Raw genomic sequence first — 21,807 nt, 5'->3', positions numbered from 1 at the left:
TGGTTTAGAGCATTATGTAATTCAAATCAAATAGCAGTCGTTCAGTGCCAGCTTCCATTACATTTTTTCCATGAATTTACGCTGAGTCTCTGTTTGAAAGGAATCTCCGTGTTTGAAAGGAATGACAGAAATGAAATAATTCTGTCTCTCAGACACCAGGGGTCTGGCCCAGTGCCTCTTGCAGTGAAACAAAATACTCCCCTTGACTGACGTGAGCTGAGGATTGGACCCCCAGATCCTGTGTAAGCTCTTAACTCTGATTCCTAAACTTGGCAACCAAACATGCAGTTTTCAATTGCAAACAGGCAGAATATCCCTCCTCTTTGGACAGCAGTAATCTCTCTCTGTCTCTCAGGGGAGGAAATCTCTTCCCTCCCATCAGAGTGGAGGATCCACTAGCTTTTTCCAATTTGCATTGTCACGTTCACAATGCACTAAATAATGAATCAAATCTTCAATATATCCTGGCAAGCAGTGACCATACCCCAGCAAGCAGTGACCAGCTACTCTCTGATAAGGTTCGTGAGCCTCCATTTCCATTACAGAGGAAAATAATTTGGCCAGTGTGCTTCTATATCTGTGCCCTTTGATGTTATTCATGTGAGTATCATATGGCAAAAGCATTGAGATGGCCTGCCCATAGCTGGGGCTCCATTAGCACCGTACACTACCCAAACCCATGGGCAAATAGGGACCCTGTATCCTCATCCAGAGGAACCTACCATAAGTGACAAAAATGTATTGCGTGGGACAAACAAGGCAATAAGGTAACTGTGATAAAGTCATATAGGTCTGTTGTGAATGTTGCTTGTGAGTTATTGCTCAATGCTGTAGATAGGGAGAGGCGTGCGGAAAGATTATGTTGACTCTGAACAAGGTAGGTAGGAGGGTGAGATAATTTGGTGCAGTAATGAATAGGAAAGGGACTGAGATGGAGAAGGATGGCAGACTGGATGGTTATAGATGTAAGGATGGGATGGAGGTCAGATAACTGTTGATCCTGTCACAGAGCAACAAGCTCCTGTTATTGCAGATGGAGGAGCGCTTAGCAGGACTTGCTGTCTCACCTCATATCCAATGGGTGCAGGAAAGGGACCTGCTACCTCCTGCAGCTTATCTTACATGTCCGTACAAGTCTGTCTCTCCTTGCCTTTCTCTTTCACATGTGGTATTTTATTGACTCTTCACCTCAGCCTCTTTTTGTTCCTTGCACACAAAAGGAGGAAAGGCTATATTCCGCCATTTACTATTAAAAATGGGTTTCAAGTTTGGTTGTCATGTCTTGTTTCTCTCTTAGTTCAGCGCTAAAATTGTAAAAGAGGCCCTGGTTTTGCTTACAGGGTTCCATCCAACTCTTTTTAATGGAAATATTCCAGTTCTGCCGACTGTTTTCATAAATCTGTTGGTTTTTCCTGCTGATGAAATGTCTCTCCATAAGTTACATGGCGGGGGGATCAGTGATGCCTTACTTATACCTTCATGGGTAATATATCAGGCAGCCTGGCTTTCCAGCCATGGCTCCCTCTCCTCTGGAAGGCCTAGCATGTTATATACAGTAAAGCTTTTTGTAGTCAGCCTAAAACCTGCCTTCTTTCAACAGCATAACTATCCCATAATGGCTCCAGAATATATTTTAATAGCTGTTTTACTACTTCCTATATCCGTTAGAACATCTTTATAAAAGTCTCTATGAATAAAATGGACCAGATTTGATATATTTTATTCATGTGAACATTCAAAGCACTCACTGGTGCAAGTAGTGTATATTATATTTGACATAATAAACTCCCAAGTGGAGTTGTCCTGTAGATTTCTTATTTCTTGCTCAAAAGTTAGTAACTGCAATCTGGGCTGAAGACATTCTTCTTTCTCTGTAGCTCTTCTGCAAACTCTGTTGGTTCAGAGTAGCAAAGGAGAAATCTTTCCTTGCATCTGAACGCTGAGTAGTTAATAGTAAAATAACTCTAAGACCAATCTCTAGTTAATTAAAAGAGACATGAAAACCTGTTGGGTGCAGAGAATTATAATTTTCAGTAAAATATAAGATGTGCACTGTTAACTATAATGTACTACTTTCCTCTTGCTTGTTCCTGTCATTCAGTTGCAGCATAATTTGAAATAAAAACACCTGCAAAGAAAGCAGAATATTTTTAGCTCACTAAAAATATATATTTTATCATAAGAGAAGACTTAGTGCCAGCATTTAATTCTTGGCATAACATTTGTCATCCCCAGATACTATTTCAATATCGGGATGAAATCTTCTGAATTCATTTCCTTTTAGCACGTTAGCTTTCTGAAGACTTTATCTTATCAATACATCATTGGTAATGTCAGAATACTGTGATTCTCATGAGCAAGATGTCAGCAAAACTCATTAAACTATATTTAAAAGAAGACACAGTGTGGGCAGAGCTGCTTGCTGACTAAAGGCTTGTGGGTCAGTAATTCTGAGATTTCAGTTTTGGACATTGTGTTGTTTTTCCTTCCCAATGTGAATACAATGAGGTCTTCTCTTCCTTACTTATTCCAGGCCCTGGTCAGCACACACGCTGAACAAACCAGGCTTGTTTTAGGAGATGTGTGCGTTATGCGATGTCATATCAACCTGCAGGGTTGCTCTGTGACGTGTGCAGCAAGCAGACCTCTGTCTGGTTGCTCTCCCTGCATCAGTCTGGGGCCAACGCCACGCTTTTCCTAAGAGGTCTCCTGCAAGAGCTCCGTATTGCAGCCATTTCCATCAGATTTTCATGGAAGACTTTCACCCCCTCCCTTGACCTCTCTGAGCTCTTTCGTGCTGAGCATGGTGTTCAGCACGCAGAGCCGTGGGGCTCAGCACGTTGCTCACCCAACAATTTCTATCTGGATATTCCTCGTCCGAGCAGCTCACTTCCCCAGCTGCTGGGACTTCCATGGGATGGGTGGAGCTGTGCTGATTTATTCCAGCTGTAGCTGATTATATGCGTTAGGAACATGTACCACGAAAAATCATTGTTTATGGTGTTAACAAAATTATGCTTGTTGGAAAAAAGGAACAAACCAGATATCAGTTTAAGCAGAAGTAATGAATGTGTTCAAGGACTGTTTTATTCAGTTCTCCCTTGTTTCTATGTGAGTATACAGACCCTCAGAGTGTGATTAGCAGCAACTGAAATTTTTCAGTAGAAAGAGAATTTCCCATGGCACCTCTTAGTTGAGGAATGTAAAGTGCAATATAAATATGAGTGAATTAGGTCTAATAAGGTTGCCTGTTGATCATGAATAAAATTATGATAAATGTCTAAGTCACCTAGGCTCCTACAGCCTCTTGATCTTTATGCAAAAGGTCTTTATTTGATCTTAATTAGAAACAAGAATTCTCCATGAAGCCATCATTTCATGGCTGGAGTAAAACTTCCACTCAGTCCCATATTACTTTGCAGTCATTCTAAATACAATAGAGTAAGTGTGTGTGTGTAATTTATACACAAAAATTTGTGAATCTAGGCCAGTGACATTAAATTAGACATGTCATTGTCTTGTTCTTCATTTCCGTATTCTATTATTCTCGTGTTTTACAGTGCTCTGCAGGTCAAAGGAAAATGCCAAAGAGATTATATGGAGAGGAGAAAAAAAAGGAGACAGTACTCCATGCATTCTCAAACATTTAAAAGGAAGCCATCCTCATGACTGTTTTTGTTACCACAGCAGTTAGGAATGCAAAGTCTATATTTAATCACAACCATTTCTTAAACACAAGGAGAATTTTGGACTATTGTTTGTTTTCTTGGAAGATTTAGGTCTAGCAGAATTCCAGTGGAAATGTATCTGCTCCCATGGGCTATCATCCACCTTCCTGGCCCATGGTCAGTAGCAGCTTCCTCTGAGAGGCATCACTGAAATTGGTAGGGTTAAATAAATGAAGCACTACTTGAGATGAGCATGCCTGGTGGTATCCAACCTTGAGCCTGTGAGTGCTGCTTTCACTCGGTTGATCGTAAAGCTTGCCTCCTTTTTTATCGTTCCCACGTGTCTGAAATGTATGTAGGTATGTCCATGACACTCCGGTGCGCCAGGCAAGCAATCCTGTGCCCCTGCGCGGACAGGAGATGGAGCCAAGCAAGGCGGTGGCTTCTCTGAAGTCAACGTCTAATGAGGTGCAGTGCCCTTCAGGGAGCTCAGCCTCTGCGTCCAACATTGTAGCTGGGTGACCTGATCTCCTTGCTGGCTCGGGGCAGTGTCCCAGGCCATGATGAGGGGTTCCAGGCATGAGTGGTGGTGGTCTGAGCTGGAGCGCTGCCAGCTGGAGGTGAGCAGGTTCAACCTCTGCTATGTTTGCACCCCTGCAGGCAACCTGTTGCCCAAGCTGGCCTTCAGGGTGATGGTCATCATCCATAGGATGTCAGTGAAAGGCTCATAGGGCATGCACGTCTTATGTTGGGAGCCCGCATGGTCTTCTGAGCAGGGGTGACTGAAGCATACAAAAGTAAGGCTAAAGTGATAGTGGAAAATAGCATTTATCTTGCTGAATAAATGCACATACTGGCAATATCATATTGGTTTGTAATTTTCTTCTCCAGTTCTTGCCATGCCATAGAAAATATGAATCTTGGGGCTTTATTTTTTTACAAACATTTTGTTTACATAACCAGTACATTTTTATCAGCGCAAACCGATGTTAACTGAATTTAACAAAGACAAAGCAAGAGGAAAATGCTCATTCTATGCATGGTGATATCACAGAAACAATGTGTTTGAAGCCTTGTACTTCAAAAATATGCCTGAGAGGAATGGAAAAATCCAGGCTCATATTGTAAAAATATGAGTCACAACAGCTATCATCTCTTAAGAAATGGCATTCCAGCTCTTTGATTCAGTCATTGATGATTTCCCCTTTTAAGTTGTGGTGTTTTCTTACCCTTTTAAGAAACATCTGGGCTAACCCTGTCTATTTGCGGAAGTGTTTGCAATTCACAGATTAAAAGAAATTAGACATAGAAAAGACCCATGAAATTATCTTGTCCATTTCCAGAAAGCAGTTGAAATTGAAGAAGAATTATGCTAAATATATACATTAAAATGTAGAAAGTTTAAGTAATATACAGTAAGAAGACAAAACATGTCAAGATTTTTCCATTATAAGAATGCTGGTAAATGTGAATCTTGATTAGGGAAAATACATGGAGGAACAGCAAACGCTCTAATGAAGTTTGTGTGGTATTTTCCACCTTGTTCTTAGCTAGGTAACTTTCTGGAACTTACATTTAAGATTGAAAAGCTCTGGTTGTGAGCAGCAGAAGAATAGAGCTACCACCACGTAGCTGAAGAGAGCTGATTTGGAAGTATCTCACCTCCATCCACACGTAGTGGATGACCCAATGGTAAAATCAGTTCAACCCTCTAGGTTTGGTCTGCCCTGGAGAGTTTTTGCCACGAGGGCTCCCTGACGTAGCAAAGGATGTGTCTGCGCAGCTTGTCGGAAGTCGCCTGACCCGTGCCCCAAAGCAGGTAGATGGTGTGGTGCAGACCGCAAGCGAGCAAGCTCTGCAGGTGTATTTGCTTTGGCTTCGTCGTGTGCAGATGGGTCTGCACAAGTTTGGGCCAGCTGCAGAGTCTGCTGGCAGACTGGGCTCTAGCACACATTTGCAAGCAGATTGAATTTGCGGGCAGGTTGAGCCCGTTCCCAAGGCAGCGCAGGCTGCCCGGTGTTAGCACTGTCCTCTGGCATGTGCGCAGTGTAAGGGTAGAAGTACATAACATCAGAGCACAGGTTTTTCCAGGCTGGCAACGAGGAGGAGTGTAAAAATAAGGCAAGCATGCAGGAGCGTTCCTCGCATGCACCCAGTTTCTGCAGCTTAGGGATTTTCTCAGGCAGTATCTTTGTGTCTAAAGTCATTAATGGATCTTTTGTCCCTGGATTTGTTTAGTTGCTTTGTGAATCCTTACCTTTTTTTGGCATTTACAGCAAGTTTACTGTGAAACAAGCTTCACAGTATATCTGTGCACCATGTGGAAAAGTGGCTCCTTTGGTTGGTTTGGACCTGCTGCTCTATGATTTCATTTGAAATTTCTCAGTTCTTGTACTGTGAGAAACAGTGAACAATCACTTCCTATTCATGGTCTTCATAGCTTTGACGATTATATAGACTTCTACTAACAGCCCTCAGTAATCGCCTCTCCACTTTAGAGACCTAGTCTCTTCCTTTCTGCTGTTTTTTGTTGTTCCTTTCAGCAGTGAGACAGGTTCCATTGTAAAAAAAAAAAAAAAGACAGGAAAAAAAAAACAAGAAAAAAAAAACACAAGAGAATTCTCTGGCCCCCTGCACTGATGTCATTTATAGAAAGTGAAATTCTATTTGCTTGCACCGGTGCTGAGTCACAAAGCTCTGAGCATAAGGAAACTCAGTTTGTGGGAAAGCCGCTAATTTCCTGTTTTTCAGGAGGGAGGGGAGAGCAGAAATGATGTGAGGGGAGAGGGGAAAGGAATAAGGATAATATCTAAATAAAAAAGAGTATCAGAATACCCAAACTCAGGGAGGGGCTAATTCATTTTGGTCTGCTTGTTCAGGCAAACAGTAATGCAGAGTATAATATACAAGCACTAGTAAATCATTTCAGTATGATAGGCTGTGATCAATGACAATTTAATGAATTCACTGTAAAAGTCAGAACAGGAAAAGCAGTAGTTATTTGAAAGAGTACTTTGCTCAGATAAATTGAGTCAATAAATATGCTATTTGTCATGTGGAGTCCAGTTAAAGTCTTGTTTGCTAACAAAAATGCTGTCATCACAGAGCCTAATAGAAGCAAACTATCTGGAACTATCCACTATAAATAGACAAATACCATTTGAAAGCAGAAAACAACAATTGCAGCTGAACAAAGAATTGCATCCTGCACACATCGGTGAATGCCGTAGGGTAGCCCACCTCAAAATCTATGAAGTTTATGTCTGTCACCATCTTACATTTTAATTCAGTATGAAATGGTCTGGTGGTGGTAAAAAAAAAAAGAAAAGAAAAGAAAAAAAGCCATGTTTTGTCTGTGAAATGTGTTTTAATTGCTGCATAGTGAAGGTTACTCTAGCTGGAAAAACATGTCACTTAAGTCACTGTTAAATTGCAAAGCAGGGCTTCAGTGAACTTGAATGTATTTCTGCAGGCTACTAGAAAAGGGATAAGCTTCATCCCCTTTCAAACAGTAGTTTTACATTAATTTTCACAGCTATCCATGTTATTTAGCACAGATCTAAGGAAGCCTTTGGTTTTGCTGCGAGCTTCCCACTTGCACTTTATTCACATACATTAAAGAGCTGTGGTGCCTCTCACTCATTTTCATTCTGGCAGGGATTGGAAGTGTTGCCTGTGAAGCACCATCAACCCAAGATGGTCAAACCTCGCTGCTTTGGGTTAGATGTCCAGACAGCTATGTAGGCACTGGGTGGAAGCAGACTGATTTTTGGATGTGATGAACTGGCAGCTCTGGTCGTTTATCACCTCAGAAACTTGGAGTGTTCCCATGAAGGCTCCAGGGCTTTGCCATGCATGCTTGGGCTTCCAACATCTTTGAGATAGTAGGGTGTGGAGGAGAAGAAAATGCTCAGAAGTATTGCCAGATATCCTGAAGATGGCATTTCCTATCCCCAAAGGAAAATAAATGCTGAAAATTTATGTTGCTGAAGCCTAAGACAGAGATTATGAAGAATTTCTATGAGATATAAGAGTCTGAACTTGACCTTTCACTTTTTATATTTGGAATAGAACAGCTGGGGCATTTTTAGAGTTTGCATCATGTGGCCTGAGATCAGCTGATTTAAATCTGCCCTGCAGTCATCTTAGGCACATTGTTCATCCACTCCCAAAGCTGCATTTTAAAAAATGAGTTAGGAATCCAAATCCCTGTGACTTTCAATGAAATTTAAGCTTGTGTGAATCTAAGTTACTCTTTAAATGGGACTTAGGCTGCTAAGTTACTTATATCCTTGTGAATATTCCACAGTACATCTACAAAGTCTGATTACAGAGTGATTCCTAATTTAAACTACAATTTCAATCTCAGTTCAACTTTCAGTTTCTCTTTTCCCTGGTGTTCTACTGGCCATGTAATATTTGATGAAGGATTTTCTGATAATCGATAACCTACAAGTTTTTGGTTTTTTTTCTTCCTGTTGGCTTTCCTCTTCTTGCTTTGCTCCTGCCACTTATCTTTGGTCCTTTTTGTTTCAGTTATTTCCACTACTAGGAATAAAGACCAGTACAGACAAAGCAGGATGAAAAGATGGCTGACTTCTTGTTACCACCGGGTACTAACAGCTTCCACCGGTTCACACCTGAATCTTTGGCTGAGATTGAGAAACGAATTGCGGAGAAGCTTGCGAGGAACGCGAAGCAGGAGTACAGAGAGCAGCTGGGCGAAGAAGAGAAACTTCAGCCTCAGTTTGACTTACAAGCTTGCAAGAAGCTGCCCGATATCTATGGGACTGTGCCTCCAGAGCTCACTGGAGAGCCATTGGAGGACCTGGACCCTTTCTACAGTGATTGCAAGGTGAGCACCGGCAAGACATTCTCCTTCTTTGCATTTGCTAAAACATAAAATGTTTCTCTGTGTTGAGGACTCTGGTTCTTGTCTTTCCGCAGCCAGTAAAAGTATTTTTTTTCCAGTTTAAGGACCAGAGTTTTGGAGTGAGCAGGGTTCCCAGAAACCACCTAGATAGCAGGGCAGTGGAGTAGTGTAATTAAGACTTGGGTGTTTTCAGATAACACTGAATACAAATATACAGTGTCTGACAAGAGCAGCGCAGTAGCTGAGCTAAATGAAGGATTTTATCTACCATATCTTGCTGTCTTCATGAGGCTTGACTCTTCACAGGTCTGTTTAGCACTTAAGCCCCTTAATGTTAAGAGCTTCTGGGTGACTTGAGTCTTGCGCTAGCGCTCTGCACACAAGTGAAAGGCACCTGCGTAACCGCTCCTGGAGGGCAACAGATCTTCTCCTGCCGAGGGCTGGTTAAACTCCATTCTCAATGCTATCTGAGATGATCAAAATAGTGCTGAGGGGGAGGCCAGTGGTGCGTGCCATGCTGGCACCTTGCAGACGGTTATGCTTCATCCTAAAGTGAGCATCACCTGATGCAAAATCATCTGTGGGCTGGACAAAAGCCACAACAGTACAAACAGCTTCTGTCAAAAGGCTGTTGACAGCGTAGCCATGTGGCTTGCTTACTACAATTTGTTCCCCCATTTCAAACATTTCACAACATGGAGGACAAAATAAGGCTTGGAAGCACAACATATTTTTAGACAGCTTCCAGTTCTTTCAGGTGCTGATGTTCTTGGTTTTGGGCTATTCTATTTTCTGTAAACAGCAGGTTGGTACGAGATCACAATGCTTCTTTTGTTAAAACAGTGTAGAAAGAGATGCAATGGCTACAAAATAAAAGTTAAATGGGCAAAGAGAAATAGATTACTTATCTGCAAGGGCCAGAATTAATTTAAAAAAGTTTATAGCTGTGTTGTTCCTGTTATTCCTAGGCACAAGCAGCAGGATATAGATTTGCAATTTCTGTATCATGATGCAAGATGGGCGAGTGGCAGATTTACTTAGAGTTTGTCTACAGAGTGGCCTGATCCTGTCTCCGAGTGAATGTTAGTTTGCCTGCACATGGTTGGGCATCTTCAGAGCCCTGTAAATTGGGCAAGCATCCAACTCACTGTTGCTTTGGATTAAAGATAATTCAGTATTGTTTTTCTCCAGTCATATTAACCCAAATATAGTAACAGTGCCTCAGTACCACGGCCAGGTTAGATCCTGTTGTGGAACTGTGCCTCATTGAGCTTCTCATTTGAAAGATGAGACCAAAAAACTGGCTAAGAGCCACAGGATGCTCAAGGTAGGAAGACAGAGTAACAAAATAATAGGATTGCTGGAACCTGGGAAGAAAAGCGGCATAAAAGTCCTTCCAACACATTTTAATGTCCAGGTCATCTTTTATTTTTAGAGGTGAGTCTTCTCCCTCCCCAGCCTCATGATGGAAGTGACGGCGCGAGATCCTGTAAGCAGTGAAGGAGTAAAACAGTTGGGATATTGCAATAGGATGGCAATCGCTCTGCGGGGAGGGTCTTGGGAGAAACTTCATAGAATGAAAAGGAATTTGGGGGTCTAGGGAGGGAGTGGGGAAGAAGTTTGGGATCCTGGCAGGAATTTCCCAATGGGAAGTGGGCTGGGAAAAGCTGGGTGTTAATGCAAATGCTGAATGTTCTCATTTCCTATTTTGTTTTACAGACATTTATAGTACTGAACAAAGGGAAGACAATCTTTCGCTTTAGTGCCACTCCTGCCTTGTATATACTTAGCCCTTTCCATCCAATCAGAAGAACAGCAATTAAAATTTTGGTACATTCATATCCTTTCTGTTGATTTCCCTCCTAGTGTATTTTATGATATTATTTTTAAACACAGATCAGTGGAAGTACGAAATAATTTGATTTCAATAAGCAGTTTTAAAACTTTTTGTTGTACTTGTTTGCTGATTTAACCAGAAATGTTCTTGGATTTTTGGTCTGTTTTATTTTATATTGTTAAGTGAGGTGTGAATATAATTCTTTTATACTACTTGCCTCAGATATGTGAACTGCACTAGAGAGTTTGGTGAGTTATTCAGGTTTTTAAGAGGTAAAGGGCCTGACCATAATTAGCAAAGAGTCAGTGGAGGGAATTGGGTACAGTAATTCAGAAGGAAGTGAGCAGGTAGTTGGAGTCCATCCTGGGAGACGTCCTCTGATGGGCAGCTTTGCCATAGGGTGCTTAAGCTACCTCTCCCATGAGACCCTGTGCCACCGTATGCAGATGTGGTTCAATTTTGAACTGCCTGAGAATTAAATTTTTTGCTGTCCTGAAACAGAACATTTAAAAAATTTCATTGTTGTATTGTTAGTTTGTTTAATTTCAAGCTGTTGTCCAGCTTGGAATGAAAAGAGACGTTGACATGGTGGACCTTTCAGCAGAGCAGCAATGCCTGATTTCACCTAGCCCTGGTTCTGAAGTAATGCAAGGGTATTACTTAGCATGTGTGTGTGTGGGGGGAGAGTTTCGTTTTTTAAATATGGCCTCAGAGACATTTTGTTCTGATTTAGTCACACATCTCTGCAAGATCAGACTGAGCCAAATGTCCAGCTTTGTATGAACATTGTTTTCACGAGTTGCCTGCTTTTTCCACAGTGCACGTCAGGTCTTGCACTGATAATTCAAAGACTCTACATGCTGCTGTGATGATTGTGTGACATTTTAGTGACAGAAATTCCCCAACTGCAAGGCCCATGTCTACCAGAGGGTGCTAATAAATATTAAGCAGATAACATCTTAGAATCATTGGTTTATTATCAAATTTAGGGGAAAAAATAAAGAAAGAAGCCAGATTCCCAGTGGTTCTGAATGCAGTGGAAAAAAGGGATCTGAGAATATACATGTCCTAACAAAAGGAAACATAGGTGAGGCTCCTAGTAACAATTCTATGTAAAAAGGAATATGCAATATCAGCCAAGACATTTTTATGGTTTCTAAGAATACACCATAGAATTTTGCAGAGACATTTGTTTGTGCATCAAGTTACACCTGCAAGCAGTTCAGCATGTGCTGCTGTATACCCAGGGCCAAACAGCGTTTATTAGGTACAGTTACATCAGAACAGCCTTGCTGAAGCTAATTGAGGTCGATGGATTTACATGGGTATGACTCAGAGAAGAATTTGAAAATTGAGCTTAGCAAAAAGCATGTATGTGTCAATATTGGTTCCAGCTGTGGAGGCCTGTTCTGTCTTACTACTCATTTTCTTCTACAGCTGCTCATGAAGCCAAGAGGTCACAAGTATGTGTAATACACAGGAACTACACGCCCTTGGTGGCAGTCAACCAAAAGATAAGAATGCAAGAAGTCCTTATCACATTACCTCCAAGGATAGAGAACACAGAGGAGTGAATTTCAAAGACATGTCAGGAGCAAAAATATGGTCAGATAAGGAGCATAAATTTTCTGAAGTGGAAGGCTGCGAAGCTAACAGCATTTTCGTTCCAGAAAGACCCAAGTTATCAACTTGTGTTGATAATGTCAGACAATCTAACAGCTCAGCCTTCGGCAAGCACAGGCAGGAGGCGGCAGTCCCAGGCACAATAATACAGCGGCGAAGTTCCTGCATCAGGCAGTGCATTGTTTTCCGTCAATAAAGGCCTTTCACAGCAACCTGAAACACAAAGGCCAATTGGTTGAGCAGGAAGTCAATATCCCAGGCAGAAAGGAGCCTGAACCAGCAAGTACTCAAGCAGATAATATCACAGACGTGAACCTGGGGACTAGATCTACTGTTTTGCATGAGTGTAATCAAGCAGTCTTTATTTTCCCCAGGGCATAAGCCAAAAGAGCATTAACTGTCACGTAAGTGTCTGAAGCAACTTCTTTAGTGAATGCCATGTTTCCATTGCCAGTCACTGAATGTACCTCAAAGGCCAACAGTAGAATAGAATAGAGAGGACAGAGTAAAAATCATCCTATACAGAAGATGTGGGGGATCACATTTCTTGGTTAAGTAGCTTATGTGGAATTCTTCCTCTGAAACTTCAGACAGGATAGATCCTGTGTTTTCTCTGGTCATCCAGTCAAGTGAGATTAGTCCAGTCAGTTAGAAATAAACCCTTCTAAGGGAAAGAATATCCATAGTCTGACAACCTCCTGCTAAAGGAAATTACTTCAATTAACAATATACCCATTAAGCTCTTCTAGGGATCTGTCCTCCTCTTCAGATTCTAGCAGGCCTCACGGTAGGACCACGGTCTAGAGAGCTAACCAAGCAAGGCCCTGGCCCATTTCTCTTATGGAGGACATGGGGAGTATGGAGGTGCAACCGTTTGCTCCATGTCAAATACAAAACAAAATTCTTGATTGATTACTCTTTGTCTTCTGCATCATTATTAGCTATTTTACCATCTCCACCTATTAATAAGATTAAACCACTGCTGAGATTTCATTTATGTCTTATGCTTTAAAGACTCCTTCTTATTTCACATTGCCTACAAGCCATGGTTGTTCTGTGGTGTTCCTGGTTTCTCCAAACAGTTTGCTGTCCTTTATAGAATATATAGCATTTGCTATTTCCTACTTTTCCTAGTTATTAAATATTGTTCTGCTCAATTTGTCACAGATCCAGGATGACCTTTTCTCCAAAATTACCTCCCTTGACTCTAGAATTATGGATTCCTACCCATCTAAAATTTTTCTTCTTAAAGAATTCCAATTTTTGTTCATATTTTCTGCTTGCAAATATGCAAGAATCTGCCAGCTGATTTGACACATTTTCCTCTGTAAGGAAAAATGAGACCTTGTGAAGCACTTGTTATATGTATTATTGATTGGGACTAACCTTTGCCTACCCATATTATATTTAATTTGGCAATGATCACTTAAACAGCTCCTATTATTCAGTCTGCTAATTAACCATTATCCATCATAATAAAGTCTAAAATAGAAGTATGGTATGTTTGGTTTGATGACTTTATACTAGAAGACAATAATTTATAGTTTTTAGGATTTCCTTATACAGACTACATAAGATGCCATTCTGTAATTTCAGATTGGGAGTATCCCATAAAATAAAAGTTTTGCTTTCAATTTATTTTAGAAAGGATCCTGATGAGTGGCTTAATATATTGGATTTGTGGTCTGTAACAGATACCAAACAGTACTCCCGTTTGGAATGTCTTAACCATGTGTGTGATCCGTGTTAACTCATGGATCAGTATGCTTTCAAAATTTAAAATTAACAGTAATTCTAAGTTATGTTGCAAGCAATGTCTTTAAAATAGATTGTCTCAATTTCATCTTCTTTACTCACTCTGTCCTTTCTGATCAGACAACTGTCTTCAATTTTTAACAGTCTGCTTATGCAAACAATTGCATTAGATTTCAGGAATGCTAATATTTATTCTGTAGGAATCTCCATTTTCTCTTGCTTCTTACACAGACCTCTAATTTCAGCGTGCAACCAGTTGAAATGTTTCTTCACTTTATATTCTTTGTCATTTTGATCTTCTTGATAAAATCAGTTTGAATTCATAGAGCATTTGATGGCCCTAGACTGACCCCCTTATATTTTCACCTTGTGTCCTCCTGAATATTCTCTTGGGTCTTTGCATGAGAAGGCTGTGACACCTGCCTATAATTAAGCATTTGGGAAAGCTGTTAGATTCAGCTTACACTACAGGGAAACAGGGATATATAAATCAGACTGGTGATCCTAAAATGGGTGATTATAGAAGAATTTCCTTGTATAGAATTAAATTGAAGGATAGTCTTTGTTTGGTATGGTCTTCAGCTACCACTCTGTTGTTCTGCTGTTGTTTTCATAGGATTCTCATTGTAGCTGAAAAAGTAATTCAATGTTTTCTAGGCTAACTACAATTTGCAAGTAACCATGTTAACTAGATAGACCAGATAGGTGGTTTTAGAAACCTGTCTCAGGCTGAATTAAGAAAATGAGGCTGGATATCACATATCCTTCATAGTCATTCAGTAGGAGGTGTATGCCTCAGAAGTGGAAAATGTTTGTGAGATGAGCAGTCCCTTTGAGTTCAATTACTGGTTTCTGCAATGGCATCGGGGAATATGCAGGTTGGTTACTACCAATTTAACTTTGCCGTTGCTTATGTGGCACATCAGAAAACGTTCCATTCTGTATTCAGCAGAGGTTTTGGCTCTGCGAAAGGACAATTTTCATACAAACATTTCAGGACATATACTTGAAACAACATTCTCGGATTGCTATTCTCAAACAAAAAAAACACCAAAGAGATCTGTAAAGGGGTGAAAAAAAAACCCATCTTTTTTTCTGAAGAAGGCAAAAGAAATTTGTGTTTGTATTCTATTGTCTTTTTCTGACAAGGGTTACAGCCTGCTGACTGAACTGTAGGTTGTTTTCCTTTGCCTTAGCTTCTGTCCCTTTAAACTCGTTGCTTAAACTTTTCCCAGTAACATGGGACCTATTATTTACACAAGAGGATCCCATCATGTTTTTTTTTGTTTTTTTGTGTGTGTGTGTTGGTTTTTGTTTACAGAAGGTGGCACGTGCTTTCAGGAGAGCAGTTCAGCAAACTATGTTTTCAATTTCAGAAATCTGATTTAGGGTGCTCCTTGTCTTATTTATGGCCTCAGCTTAGTGGCTAAGTGTATAGACCATATACTTAGGAAGTTCATTTTAGCCGTCAGGAAACTGGTGCCTCAGCTGAGGCAGTCAGGTTTGCAGACCAAAACTGCATATTTGCCAACTGTGTTTGCAGACCAAGCCTTAAAATTAGTGCTCTGAAACTCATGTTAGCCTTTGGTGAAACTGTACACTGAAAGCAAGACCTGAAGCCCACTAGACAGATTAGAAAGATCAGATTTATATTTATTGCCTGAGAAATGTTTCAGGATGCAAAATAAAATGGGAATTTGCAGACACAGGTTTTCCTTAAATACTTAAATGATCCTAATCCCTCTTTTTGTACAAAGTTGTGCACCTATGCACATTGTCATCTGACCAACACAACTGTAAGTTTGGGGTACTGTATTTTCAGAAAACTGCAGAGTCGGTGCATTTGTTTACTGTGTTAAGTATGCATAAAAGATGTAGGCAACAGAAAGAAAAGCAGGGAAGAGTCTCTCAGTTTTTCTGTGTTTGCATAATTACCTGTTCCCTCACACACTCGCAAACAAGTGTCTATGGTAGTTTTTAAGCATCTTGCAAACTACGAGTGAGCTGTCACATCTTGTGTGAAATGATTAAAATTTATGAAGTCTTATAACAGATGCGGTTTTCCTTAATTCACTTATTTACATTGTTCAGTATGTTTATTATGTGCACTATTTTAACTAATTGTGTGTTCATGGCACAATCAGAGACTCCACATTGGAATAAATATGTTGAGTAAGTATCTTTGCTGGTACACAGCTGCCCTGTCCTTATCTTGTCCTTCCTCTGTCATTTGTTACATTCTTCTTTTCATCTTGTTTGCTGTTGTCTAATTTCTTTCCAGTGATACTGAACATAGTATCTGTCCTGACAAAATGTTTTGCCAGGCCTTTGTTGCCTCTGAAAACTCCCTTAGCAAGTAAACTAACAATTTTTAGTCTACCAAACTCATATTTATTGTTAAAGGCACCTGCTATGCTACATCTGAATGAAACCATATATGATCAGAGCTCCGTTTGGAACTGGCCTGCCTTCCACAGTTCCTGTGCAAGAGATTCGGTGGTGGACGCGTTAGAATAAGCTGATGGACCTTAAGTTGCATTATTTCAAAAAATACATCCAGGATGTACTTCATTCTGTCCTTAAACTAAAACTTACCAAAAGCAAAAGTTTCATTTGGACTGAGCGCATAACGAAAAGTGTTCCTCTGTAATCATTGGTAGAGATACTTTATGAGCAAGCATAAAATTATTTGGGAACACTTTTATCAGGTTCTTGTCTCTCCAGCTTGTCAAACCATCAGAAAAATAGCAAAGCTTTCACTCAAAGTTCCTTTTTTATTCCCCAAATAATTTTTAAAAGGGGCTATTAGGCTTTAGAAAGTCCATTTCATTTCTTTAAGTTGCTTTAAAATATTCCTTTTAGAAACAGATACCAGATGCACACACTTATCAACCTACAGTGCATTAAACAATTATTTTGGCTCATTGAACCAATCAGAACACACTTTTTATTTTTGACTGACATACGATAAACACAGCCATCTGCTGCTCCGTAGCCTGGCGGTTGGTCTACTCAGGGCAGTAAGGAAAGACAGCAAAATGCCCTTATTTTAGGTTTCATAAGATCATGCGGGGTACATCTTCTAGGCCATAAATTACTAATTATAGACAGGACTGAACCAAATATTTCATCTGATCACAATAACATCTTAATCCCAGGATGTTTCATGTATTTCTGTATAGTATGCTGCCCTCAAGTATGTCTATGACTTTCCTTTTCCCCTGACGTTGTCCTTTTCTTACTGAAAACTGTCACACAGTTCCATACCCACAACGTGTGCAGCTGAAATGTGGACTCCTCATCCATGTGAGTCAAGGTTTGGCCATTGGTTCTTCACTTGGGAGTTCAAATGTTCTGGAGGAAAACATCGAGGTGCTCGTCGTGTCTTCCTTAGGCAAAGAAAATGTGGATAATGTTATCAGTGCACCAGACAGGACATGCAAGAAAGTTAAATAGGAATGTAACTGGAATCATGCAGCTTGGAGGAAACCCTTTGCCTTTCATGTTTCCCCTTCTCCTGCTTCCCCTCATACCTCTCAGCTTTTCCTCCTCAAATTCAGGGAACAAAATCGAAGGCAGGTATTTTTGATGAGCAAAATAACCCAGTGAACTTTAATTCAAATTAATTAATATTGGATTTGGAAAAGACAAATTTAATCCATTTTGTTCTAACATCCCAGAGCCTTATAAAAGATACAAGAGCAACACTGTATAGATATTTGTCCTACATCCTCCTTTAAAAACAGAATAAGTACTTGCCATTTTGAAAAAAAACAACAAATCAATTCAGCTTACCCCCATTAAAAAAATTAAAAGAAAAAAAAAAGGTCTTCTACTGTTAAAGAAGCTGTTCAGTTGCTGGAGGACTTTGCCCCATCCATTTAGAATTAGATGATGATTATACAACCAATTAAACCATCTGACATGCTGAATAAATACAAGCACTTTATCATTTTAATGAGCTTATGTACAGTTAAGGTTTTTTTTTTTTTTTTAGTTCTTCGCATGTGTTTTCTGCATGTATTACTGAATGCACATGCTCAAAGAGGCTGTCACTTGGGTGACCTATATTTGGAATATCGCAACAAAACTAAATAGGAGCAGTGAAATTTGGATACAAGGTAATGCTTAGGTATATGGTCAAAGAGGAAGTGTGAGAAACATTTTAGGCCCACCGTTGCACAAAAAAACAGTCCTGCTACTCTGCATGTTATGACAAAGCATATTGAGATCTTATGTCTACTTAGCTCTACTGTGTGCACGAAGGCAGGAGGACGTGAGAGTGGCCACTACCTGTAAGTGTGCCCAGTTGCAGACCAAAGGAACGCAACCAAGAAAAAATGCTTCCTTTATTGGCATAATGAAGTTCTTCAATATATTAAGACCTTTAATTGCTTACACCTTTTGTTTTTGCCAGACAGGAATCCAAACAGTTCTGAGGAGTTTTGGTGATGGCACCATTATAGCTAATGATATATAATGACAGCCTAACCAGGAAACTTAAGCTAGTGTTTCCAGTGAAACTCATAGCATCACACCTTATGAAATTTTTGCTTTATGGGATTTTAACTGTTTTTTTTTTTTTTTTTATGTGGCAGACTCACAAGAATGAGAACTCTGCTTTGGTATCAACTGAATCTTCATTTGGGGAAAAGTGGTAGGGAATGCCAGTGGTGGATGCTAAACATCTATTATTTTTGTTAAGATATGATCTAGGATGTCTAGTCCCATTGAGTTGCCTATCTCAGGTATAAACATATAAAGAAAAAAGGTGATGTGTGCCCTGAAGGATATTTCTGGTGGTGTTTAGAGAGCCCTGTATGAATACAGATCTGAATGCTGTAACTCAACACATTACTGTCCTCCTCAGAGAATTTGCCAAATTTTATTATAGGTATCATCCTTATTGCAAAAGATAAAATGTATGTTCTATCCAATATTATTCACAGTGAAGAAGCTGTTGGTAATAACTTACTGTACTATGGAAAAAAAAAAAAAACACCCTTGCATCTTTCTTACTATCAAGCAGGTCAAAATTACTACATAGAGTATTGGGTGTGGGGGGGGGTGCATTGATTTCCTGATTTTTAGTGAGGGCTTTGTACTGTTGCTTAATTCTCAAGGCTGGTATAATTTACCACAAATAGAGAAACATAGGGAAATTTGCAGAAATACCCATTTTAGCTGTAAAACCAAGTTGCAACAATTTTTAACCTGCTGCCCATTGAAATGGCCTGAACAGGAAGGGCTGAGAGATATGAATGGAACAAACATCTTCCTTTAAATAAGAGAAATAATAAGGATTGCTGCATAATTCATTCCTCTTTCACTGACGATTGCAGACAGTGCTTCGAAAGTCCCATAGCACAGCTTATCAGCATAGTATTCATGCTTGACTTAAATGAGTGAGAATTCATCAGGGCACACCCTGCAGCGAAACTTAACTTCGTTCTGTGGCTGTCATGAGCGCTTTCCCATTTCTGATACATTCCTTGGTCCACACACGAAGCTGCTCATACACAGTCCAATGCTGCAGCTATAACTCTCACGAGCAACGCCAATGAAACGTGTAGGAGTGTCTCGTGCTAGTAGGCCTGGGACTGACATGAATAAGCTGAGGGAGCTTCTGCCATTTGTTACATTAACTGCTAATGCTCTTGCTTATCTTGGCCCCTTTATTCCCCAGGTACACTTTCACTGGCATTTACACTTTTGAGTCATTGATAAAAATATTGGCGAGAGGATTTTGCATGACAGAATTCACCTTCCTTCGAGATCCATGGAACTGGCTGGATTTCAGTGTTATTGTTATGGCGTAAGTAGCACTCCATTATATTTTTCGAGTCTGTGATGAGCAATAGAACATCTTAAAAAATTGCCTGGCTGTTCTATTTTTCCCCTCAAGTTGTATCGGAATTGAGAAAATGATGAAGTATGTTAGGATGGTTTTCCTGAGTGGTTTTAGAGCAAGAAGTCAGAAATTCTCAATTCTGTTCCAGATCTCTCAATTCACTAGACTATTTTGGAGAAACTACTTAATCTCTCTGTGCTCCACTAGAGCTGTTTGTAAAATATTTGTAATAACGCTTGGCTATGTAATGTAGGTTTGGGAGACTTCACTAAGTGGGCTGCAAGACCTCAAATAGAAAGTGTTAGAAGTGTGTGACTTTATTACTCATGTATCAGAATCCCTATTTATACCCTATCCACCATAACACTTACCACCAAAGCCACTCTGGTGTTCCATTCAAGATTTGGTCTCACTTTTGAACACAGAAAATAGCAGCTAGCCTGACTCATCATAGATCAGCTATGCATTAATAAACAAGTTTTAGTTAGTAACTGATAAAAAAAAATGATTGTACCACATTCACATTCATCTAAGAAATGTACTGGAATATGACCATATAATAGGACATTCAAAAAGGGAGTGAGAAGTTGGAAGATGTGTATCTGAGCTGTGGAGGGAGGCGAGCTGGAAACCTCATAGGGAGGAGTGTAGGATACAACTATACTTCAGGGTTTGCAGTCCTCTCAGGGCTAACCTTGACTTCACAAATCTTCCTCATCCTGAAAATATTAATATTTTACTTCTATAAGGAGATAATTTAAAGGCTTCTGAAACTTGCTTCATATCTTGAGAACAGAAATACGGCCCTGGCAAGATATTCCTCTCCAGCTATGTACTTCTACTTAGACTATTAGAGTTCACTCAGGACATTTGGGGTTCTGGTGCTGCGAAAGAGCTGATGGAGTTGTGGCATCTAGACAGCTAAAAATACACCGGGGTAGGGGAGGTGTCAGCCAACGCTTGTGGATGACATGGGGTCAGCCCAGGCTCTGGCCAAAGGCAGGTGTCTGACAGTGTCAGTATCTCCCGCTGAGCTAAAAGTCCAGATTCTCTTTATGGTCAAAGAAGAGAGAAAAGCACTTCAAGAGCACACTTTGTGTCGTCTTGAAGTGGAAACCAGCAGAGGCGCCTGAAAGGCACCATTTCCTTCCACTTATTATAGAAGGAGTTCATCTGACCAGCTCAGGTGGAGATATCTGCAGTGCCTCCACCTCTGCGAGGTGAATCCCCCCCTCCGTGAGCCATACGTGGCCTCTTGCACCCGCACCAGCTGCAGCGTGGTGCCTGGCACCAGGGCAGTGCAAGCCCCCTGGGGAGCTGCAGTCAGGTCCCCGGTGGTCCCTGTGCATGGGACAGCTGAGCCACCGGCCTCGGTGGGGTTATTCTAGTGAAGGGAAAGTGATGCTGCAGGGAGCCAGGCCCAGACTTTGTTTAGAAGTAACAGATTGGTTTTATTTTTCAGTCTTTTTGCTCTCCTTCTTCACTGCTTACTTCTTCTCCCGTTGGATACTGATCTCCCTGTATTTTCTACTTAATGATACCTATGTTCTGTTCTCGTTTTAGTTTAGTTCTTGCTGCCCTCTTTATACCTCGTAATTCACAGCCTTAAATGAAATGCAAGCCTGCTGGCACTGACATTTGAGCTGAACCCCTGAGCTTATGGTATTTGATTAGTACTGGAATCGGGAAAAACTGTTCAACCCACACTTAGTTCAAACGCTGCTAAGGGCTGCTGAAGTTAGCAGCAAGACTCTGATAGGGTGCAGGGATTGGGACTAATAATCTTAGCGGTGTTTCTCAGAGGAATAGCACAAAGATGCATAAAACCTGGGTGGACTTCAATAGGGAAACTCCCATTTATTTTAATAGGCTTTGGATCAAAGTCAGCCCCAAGGCCAGATCCTGATATCTGTTACTACTTTTCTATGGATTTTGCTGAAATGACATCTGGCCATCATGAAAAGAATTTTAAAAAATGCAGTGCAGATGGGGAGGTACTTTTGGAGGTCAGTGCACACTAGGTATTTTTCTCAGCTAAACTTTTCCTCAAGATGTGCTAAATACAATTCTTCTACAATATTTAGAGACAAGACAAAACAATACAAAGAATTACAAGCCTGATCTACTCCTGTCCTTGGGATAGATAGTAAAATCAGGGTACGATAACTCAACTGCTTGTGAGTTAGTACGTGATGAAGGA

The 21,807-nt window shown here is 40.4% G+C and overlaps 1 protein-coding gene across 1 annotated transcript in view; it reads left to right on the top strand.

The window, feature by feature from the left end:
* Positions 1-8,247: 8,247 nt before the first annotated feature.
* The window catches only part of LOC106490283 (sodium channel protein type 5 subunit alpha), a 173,903-nt gene continuing 160,343 nt past the window's right edge, over positions 8,248-21,807 (top strand). Inside the window, exons 1-4 of the mRNA XM_067291977.1 lie at positions 8,248-8,523; positions 10,261-10,379; positions 15,839-15,928; positions 19,443-19,571. Of these exons, the coding sequence (XP_067148078.1) occupies positions 8,257-8,523; positions 10,261-10,379; positions 15,839-15,928; positions 19,443-19,571 (605 nt within the window). The 5' untranslated portion in view covers positions 8,248-8,256. The remainder of the gene's footprint in view (positions 8,524-10,260; positions 10,380-15,838; positions 15,929-19,442; positions 19,572-21,807) is intronic.

This window comes from Apteryx mantelli, chromosome 2, assembly GCF_036417845.1.
Source record: "Apteryx mantelli isolate bAptMan1 chromosome 2, bAptMan1.hap1, whole genome shotgun sequence".
Classification (NCBI taxonomy): Eukaryota; Metazoa; Chordata; class Aves; order Apterygiformes; family Apterygidae; genus Apteryx; species Apteryx mantelli.
This window is presented reverse-complemented; position numbering and strand designations above follow the sequence as displayed.